The sequence below is a fragment of the Habropoda laboriosa genome, unplaced genomic scaffold (genome assembly GCF_001263275.1).
Source record: "Habropoda laboriosa isolate 0110345459 unplaced genomic scaffold, ASM126327v1 scaffold36, whole genome shotgun sequence".
In the NCBI taxonomy this organism is placed as follows: Eukaryota; Metazoa; Arthropoda; class Insecta; order Hymenoptera; family Apidae; genus Habropoda; species Habropoda laboriosa.
Genome location: NW_017100155.1, coordinates 679,904 through 687,676, shown reverse-complemented (window position 1 = coordinate 687,676; position 7,773 = coordinate 679,904). Strand labels below are relative to the sequence as shown.

At 31.8% G+C, this 7,773-nt stretch overlaps 3 protein-coding genes across 3 annotated transcripts; 1 reads left to right on the top strand and 2 right to left on the bottom strand.

The window, feature by feature from the left end:
* Window positions 1–639: 639 nt before the first annotated feature.
* Window positions 640–1,478, bottom strand: LOC108576114 (protein lethal(2)essential for life-like). Its single transcript, XM_017939044.1, has one exon. The coding sequence runs from the start codon at window positions 1,378–1,380 to the stop codon at window positions 784–786; it is 597 nt and encodes a 198-aa protein (XP_017794533.1). The 5' UTR covers window positions 1,381–1,478; the 3' UTR covers window positions 640–783.
* Window positions 1,479–2,919: 1,441 nt separating this feature from the next.
* LOC108576109 (protein lethal(2)essential for life-like) lies at window positions 2,920–3,558 on the top strand. Its single transcript, XM_017939037.1, has one exon. The coding sequence runs from the start codon at window positions 2,920–2,922 to the stop codon at window positions 3,556–3,558; it is 639 nt and encodes a 212-aa protein (XP_017794526.1).
* Window positions 3,559–4,680: 1,122 nt separating this feature from the next.
* On the bottom strand, window positions 4,681–5,328 carry LOC108576315. Its single transcript, XM_017939279.1, has 3 exons — window positions 5,270–5,328; window positions 5,056–5,190; window positions 4,681–4,961 (listed from the first exon to the last, which is right to left on the bottom strand). The coding sequence occupies exons 1-3, from the start codon at window positions 5,322–5,324 to the stop codon at window positions 4,681–4,683; spliced, it is 471 nt and encodes a 156-aa protein (XP_017794768.1). The 5' UTR covers window positions 5,325–5,328.
* Window positions 5,329–7,773: the final 2,445 nt, after the last annotated feature.

The following is a 7,773-nucleotide window of genomic DNA, read 5'->3' as shown; positions in this document are numbered from 1 at the left end:
ATCTTATTATCTATTTCTTGTACTCTTTATTCCCTTTCACGATTATGTATGTCATTTATGTTCATGTTATAAATATATTATGCTGGGTTAAGGTCATGTTTAACGGCTGCTTCGTAGTCACGTATTACTTTGTTACATGTTGCGTAATTTTGAGTGACGCTACGAAATTTTACGGATGAAAATAAATTCTATCAGTAGAGGTTCTTTCAATTAAAAAGATTAAAAAAATTTGTTCTTCGTGTTAATAAGTCTGAGAGAATAAGTTCGTAACTAAAAGTTACTACAAATTCAGATCTAATAAACCATAGATGATAAATTACGAATCATAGAAATAATTGTTTATAATAGTGACAATTTTGTCGAGCAGCAATAACTACTATTATATAATTTCTACTACTATTACTATTATGAGTGGAAGGTAAAATTCACAGGACCGGTTTACTATTTCTTTACATATTTATTAAAATATAAAAAAAAAACACGAGATCTTACATATCAGTAGGAAGGGAATATACACAGAAAAATACTCCATATTTATGAAAATAAATGCTCATATCATGAAATGAAAACGATATAACGATTTGTAATACGTACTACTGTTAGTATAACTTTTTTTTTTTCATTCGTTTTCATATTCGTTTTGCGGTCTTCGAACATCAGTAAGTATAACAGATCGATAATGTAAAATGCTACGATAGGAATTTAATCGTATTTGAACAACGAACAACAATGGTTATTATATTAAATAGGAATATCGCAAATGGTGAAATATCATGGATCCCTTTACTTCTCCCCATCCTCGTCCTCCTCTTCCTTCTTCTCTCCTTGCTTCTGCGGTTTCATTGACTTTGTCTGGATCGCCGGTTTGCCGGTATGTTCGATCTTGATTATTCTCTCGTTCGCTACCTTTGGTATATCTTTTCTTGGTGCGGTAATAATAAGTACACCGTCCGACGTGAGCTTCGATGCGACACTATCGATGTCACACTGCTCAGGTATCAGGTACTTCCTCACGAACTGACGTGAAACCCAGCCGTGCTCGTCGCGTTTCTCTTCATGCTTCGCTGCAACGACGACGAACTTGTCAACGACTTTTACATCAATCTCGTCTGGCTCGAACTGTTGAACATCGAGTACAACCTGGAACTCGTCCTTGTCTGCTTGTACGGTAGAGGTCCCGCCTTCGCTGTTACGAAGTAGTTGAGCCCACGGTCTATGGTACGAACACTTTCTTCGTGGTGGTTGGAGGTACAATTCCAGTCGGCTGGGCGATAGTAACTGCTCCGGTTTCAGAGCCAGTCCGAAATCCTGATCCAGGAGACGGTGCGGACGCTCTAAGGCCTCCCACCAGTTAGAATACAGCAACGGAATTAAGGACATTTTGCGACGATTTGACTTAAAAATATGAGAATGCTTTGTTTTCGTTCGATACAACAACGTGAAATTTGCTCGATTTTACGACCTTCTCGTCTTGACTGCTAGCGAGATACTGCGACCAGCCATTTCTGCCGGCCGCATTTATGGGTGAGTTTGCGCAGGTCGCGCCGTTTCACCAGACTTCGAGAATCGAGCGACTATTGAGCGAACATTCTACATACATATGTATGCATATGTATGGGTGCACCGTCGTTTATATGAAATTATTACGTATTAATATGTTTTCATTCAAACTATTCTTCTTTCTTATCTTCCTTTTTTGATATTTCAGTTTGCATATAATCCTTTGAAACTATTATTACAAATGATTTTTGAAAAAAGTGATTAAAACAGAGGAGGTACCGTGCATATCATTTCGTATTATAATCACCACAGATATGTACATTAAAATAAAGTTCTTAGTACCTGTTTATTTATAAATGGAGTCTACCACGTTGTGAACAAATATTACGAATATTTTGCGTATAATGTTTGTTTATTTGTTCATTAATCTTAAAGTGATTTTCTTTTAAATTTTCTTCTTAATATGTACATATGTTCACTGTAAAGAAATTTTTGAATAATATTTTTGGCGAATTCGACGTTTTGAACTTTCTAGAATAAAATGTGTGAACAGCTTCGTGAGACTTAAAAATTACGTCAGAATTCAATGTTAAACGTCTTTAGAAGTATTTAAAGCTACAATACAAGTAATATGTTTATATTTTTGCGTACAAAAATGATACAAATAATTGATATAATGCAATTATGGAACATTGGATTTAGAATATTTTAGGTGCGTTTGCAATGGAACATTATTTCAATTGATTGTCAATGTTGTGTAATAAAATTATTAATTTTCAATATAAGCGATTAAAAGTATACAATTATTATTAAAATATTACATAATGTAATTAACAATCTGAAAGTTTTATTATATTAAACATTATGTAGAAATATATCTACAGTAGTACGTAGTTACGTAGAAAGTGCGCGAACATTCGAAATAGCAGTTTTCCGTTCAAATGTGTTAGTTATCTCCGGGTTTGCCGCCATTACTATGGTAAAAGGGTTTTTCAAAATATTTCCAACTATTTATAACAGTATTTGCATTTTGATTAAACGTTACGTATTCTAATCATTATATTTATTCAAAAGCAAAATTTTCTATTGGCTATCTCTAGAAAATTTGATTTCCAGAAATTTCTACATGCTGCTGGATCGTTGTTACCCCCACTATGTTTTCGAGAAGTAGAGTATCCACACGCCGCAGCAGCCATTACGATAAAATTCGAAAGAAGCTCCGAGTGAAAGCGTTCGTTCGTGCAAGTTTTACTGTATTTAATGTGCAAAAGTGAGTAGTATTATACACCTAACAAATTTAAGAAGAAAGTAGAAGTTTAACTTAAAGAAATAATAAGTAGTTGAAGCAAGGAGGAAGCGAATTTGCCACGTATAACAGTTTTACGTTTTGCCAAGCGTTGAACAAATAAAAGAGGAACAATGTCTCTGCTTCCAATGTTATTCTCCAACTGGTGGGAGGATCTGGAGAAACCTCATCGTCTCTTCGATCAGCATTTTGGATTACCATTGAGTGCTGAAAATTTACCATCTGCTTTGGCTCCTCTGGATTCCGAAATTTTTGTGGTTAGACCTCGTCGTCGTCGTCTTCAGAGATATCAACCTTATGAAAGATCTGTAAATCCTGAATCCAGTGGTACATCTACAGTACAAGCCGATAAAAAGAAATTCCAAGTAACTTTGGATGTTCAACAATTTGATCCAGAAGAAGTTACTGTGAAAGTTGTTGGAAATAATGTGATGGTTGAAGGCAAACATGAAGAAAGACAAGATGAGCATGGATGGATCTCAAGACAATTTGCACGAAAATATCTTGTGCCAGAGCAATGTGACATTGAGCAGTTAAAATCAGATTTGTCATCTGATGGAGTTTTGACCATCACTGCACCAAGAAAGGAATCTGACTCACAACAACAGAACGAAAGAATCATCAAGATCCAAATGACTGGACTGCCTGCTATAAGGGATGATTCAAAGTCAGATGAGAAACAGCAGGAAGGTTCATCACAAAAGAGCCCTGTACAACAGAGAGCACAAGAACAGAAAGTTAAAGCTGCTTAAGAAGACTGATTTAAAATTCATTACATTATAGCAACAACTTCTCTGTTACAGTATTTTGTCATTTCATGTTTCATATATGACTAGCTTAAACCACTTTTATTTATTATAATTTTAGTTAACAGAACAGTTCAATGTTTTAGTTTCCATTTTTTCATTGTTCATATAAAATAGTTTAGATGAGTAATTTAGTTAAATCATTACTCTAAAAGCTATTACTGCAAGGATCTTCAAAATCATATATCACTAATTGTAAGTGATATATTCATTTAAATATAAAAACAATGATTACACATTGTTGTTTATTAGTCTTTATGTTATTTAAGATTGATTTGTGATACAATGCTTTTTTAATAAATGTACTGTCTTTGTATAATTTTAAATCTTTATTGACCACCCTTCTACCATAATTATGTTATAATTAGTGTAGAATTTCTATTTCAACATAGTTTCCTGGTAATAAATAGGTGCAGTAAAATTTATGAGATTGCTTTTATTAAAATTTTATTACAATTGTATATATGATAAAAAATATAAAAATGAACATTTGATGCTTAATATAAACTTAAAAAATAATTGTTTTCAATAATGGACGGAATTTTAATACGTTAAGATATTTGAAACAATAATATACATCTAAAATGTTAATTGACATGTAGTGCACAAAATGTTTTAAAGAAGTTTGCATAACACTCCTCCATACAAAAATAGAAATACTCTTTAATATATAAGTAGAGTTTTTGGATGGAATAAGTATCATATATGTTAAACATTTAGCAAAAGGATTCAATGCTATATTATGTTTACTACTATTACTTTTAACTATACATGTATAGTTAATTTCTTGGTTTGTAAAATGCTTTAAAAATTTACTACTTGTAATATAACTATTTACTTAAAATTTAAATCACATAAGGTAATTTCAGTGTTGGACTTTTTTAAATTCAAATTATTAATCAATTTATATTAATTTTCTGTTTAATTAAAATAAAGTAGTATAATAAAAAAAATTTGAGTTGAAGTCCATTGTAATTTAATTATATGCAAATTCAAGTAAATGCATTTGATTTACTTCTTTAAAAAATCCTAAGTAACTAAGAAACTATTTAATATTTGGTAAATGTTTTATATTGCAAATTGATGTACTGCAATACTTATAAATAATAATATCATTGAAATACCAATACCGGCAGCATTATTACACCTATGATCAAAGTAACAAAAGCACCATGTTACTTCATCATAGTAGTCTCTATGAATATCTAATTGCCAAATAGAATTGTTCACATAATGTCCTAATCGAACATCTTTAGCAGCTGGCCGACAGCCTTCATATCGATCAGCTGGAATGTCTGTTCTAAAGCTACGAACAGAGCTTAAACATTCCCTTGTTATCATGGTGTCAGCTGAAATATACGTAGTAACATAGTCAATATATTGGCAAATAATACTTGTAATACTTTCCCAATACTCAAGAGTAAGATATTGAAAAAAATTTACCTCCTTTTCGTTCAATAATTTTTACACATTTATCATCGTATTCTGGACAGGTTTCTCCCCAATACCATAACCAATTTAAAGGTGTGCCACACCCAGGGTGATTACTGTTACATCTGTAACAGTATAAACTCTCTCCTGAAAATACAATATACATTAAAATTTTTATAAAATAGCTCACATTAACCACGCCCTTCGCACTGAATTATTATTATACCTTTATTAACAAGTATACTTAATACGATGACAATAACAAACACTAGTTTATTCATTCTAATAATGTAATTGATACGACGATTTTCGGGTTACTTAAGAGTATAGTACTTTAGATTAATAAATCTACTTTGTTTATAAATCTATCTTTGTTACAAATATGTAACAAATCAAGTACAAATATTACTCATGCCACATGGATGACGCCAATAGTAATACTAAGTTTAGTGTTTTTATATGATACATTTTGTTAACTTGCGACATATCCTGATATCTTGTTAGTTCCCTAGGTTCCAAGACCCTAGAGACTTTATGTATAGTTTATGGTTGATATTTTTATTTTCAGTCTTACTAGCATTATAAATAATAACTTTTTAAAATAATAAATTATCGTGTAAGAAATTTTAATACATTGTGCAATTTATTTTACATAATTACTATCTTGTTTGATTTTTTTCTTTTTTATCGAATACATTCACACGTGTATCTACTGTCGATAAGAAGATATTATTTAAAAAATTTCTTTAATAATTCTTTATTTATTTCTCTATACAGAAAATACACTTATTTTATTTCAGTTTAACAGACTGTTCAAGTATTACGAACTCAAATGTTAGCCTACATTTTCTACATTAGGAATTGACGGTAAGTTAGTGAAAAAATTGCCTGTTAAGAGGCGTCCTCTGACGGACCATTAGATACTAACGCAAATCTCCCATTTCACAACGGTTTTTACACTTCTTTATGACTTATTTCATAGAAAATAAAATAACCGATTTTCGTACGCTTAATTTATTTTGTTTTAATTAAATGCATGTTTCTTCGTTAAAATTCAGAACCAACCAACTTTTTCCCTCGAAAACCAGTATATACAAAATTGTTTCTTTTAAAACATAGTCAAACATTGCAGAGAATTTTGTTCAAGTACGGAATAAAATAATTTATTTATAATTCATAATTGACAGATTTGTAAAAACAATTATAACAGTCCAGCCTGGCGTATATAGGCGAATTCATTGAAATGAAAAAAAGAAAAAAAAAGAGACCGGATGAATATTCATACTAAAGTTACAAATAACTTCCGCCTTTTTCAAATAGCAATTAATATGCAACAATTTTATGCGATAAGCATATCGATACACCTTTAGGCGAACTTCGCGAAAGCCGCTTTTCTACTTTGCCATGGCGTGCACCGCGCAAATTATTAAAAACATTTAAACGCAATAACTTCGCCGTGGTAGCGTGCGTATTGTTCATTGCAATCTCGTGAAATATAAAAATTTATTACGTTTACCCGCGAATTCAATTGAAAATTGCGTGCTTTCTCATTTTTCTCGACGGTATCGAGTGAATTATCAAATTATACAGACACACCGTTAACTCGACTTTCGATCGAAATGAACCTTCGATCAATTCTTGCACACGTGGTCAATTTTCTGACCACTTTTCGAGGCTGGTGAATACAAGTAAAAATTTATTTTCATTCGTCGTTACCGTTTTTTTGTCAGTCTTACTTTGTTACTTATTGCCAATGTTGCTATACATAAGTAACGATAAAAGGTAAAGTAATGTAACAGGTAAATCACTTTTATGTCGAGATCGATTTTATCGATTTTCACGACAAATATTCGGTTCAAGTGGACAGAAGTGTCGAGGGTATTGTTGAGTGGACGAAAGAATGCAATCACGATGCATTAATATATTTTCGAAGAGAATGAAAGTAAAAGGAAAAAGAAATATTAAAGAATTTTCATATTTCAGACGTTCAAATTCTAGCAGAAGATGTTCCTCAATAACTCCTCCATTTTGTAATATTTGTACTTTTTAAAAATTCAAGAGAAATGTTCAAAGTTACATTTATATCCTCCGAAAAAATGGAAACTTTTCATTCAGTAGTTACCATGGAAAAAATTTCCAAACTTTACCTCTTTTTAGTCGCCTTTACGCTATATAGGGTGGACCAAAAGTCAGATACTATTTACAGTTTATGATGAGTAAGATGAATATAGAGGAAGCGTGTGGCAATAGTTATTTGGCGAATTAACTTTCCGAATTCTGCTACACAAGCAGACATGTATGAATTTTCATTGATAATTTGACTCGTAGCATTCATGTCCACTTCCTGTTTCATCATGTACAGACCAGTTCGTTGAAATTTCTTCGCTAGTTCACGTATTGTCTTATTTTCTTTTCAAATTTATTTCTCATTTCGTTGCACTTCTTTTCTCGGATCCGCCAGATAACTATTGCTACACACTCCTCTGAATTCATCTCAACCCTTTCATTGCGACGAATTTCAATACGTAACGCATGTGGGCAGACTGGAAATTTTTAACCATGGGTATAAAATTCGTAGTTTTGGCCGTATCATTTTAAAATTCGGTTCATTAAATTAACCCCTTAACCTATGATTTCTTTTCTGACTATGCATATAAGCGTCAGCCATTTAATGTTTCAGTACTGTATCAAGTAACAAAAGCTAATCTGTTACAGGTTAATTACATTTAG

Excerpts from the sequence above, each read along its gene's own strand:
- LOC108576315 (XM_017939279.1), bottom strand. The coding sequence starts at position 5,324 with ATGAATAAACTAGTGTTTGTTATTGTCATCGTATTAAGTATACTTGTT. Across the intron at positions 5,191-5,269 it reads AAGTATACTTGTTAATAAAG|GAGAGAGTTTATACTGTTAC; the intron begins GTATAATAATAA and ends TTGTATTTTCAG. Across the intron at positions 4,962-5,055 it reads AATTATTGAACGAAAAGGAG|CTGACACCATGATAACAAGG; the intron begins GTAAATTTTTTT and ends CGTATATTTCAG.
- LOC108576109 (XM_017939037.1), top strand. The coding sequence starts at position 2,920 with ATGTCTCTGCTTCCAATGTTATTCTCCAACTGGTGGGAGGATCTGGAG.
- LOC108576114 (XM_017939044.1), bottom strand. The coding sequence starts at position 1,380 with ATGTCCTTAATTCCGTTGCTGTATTCTAACTGGTGGGAGGCCTTAGAG.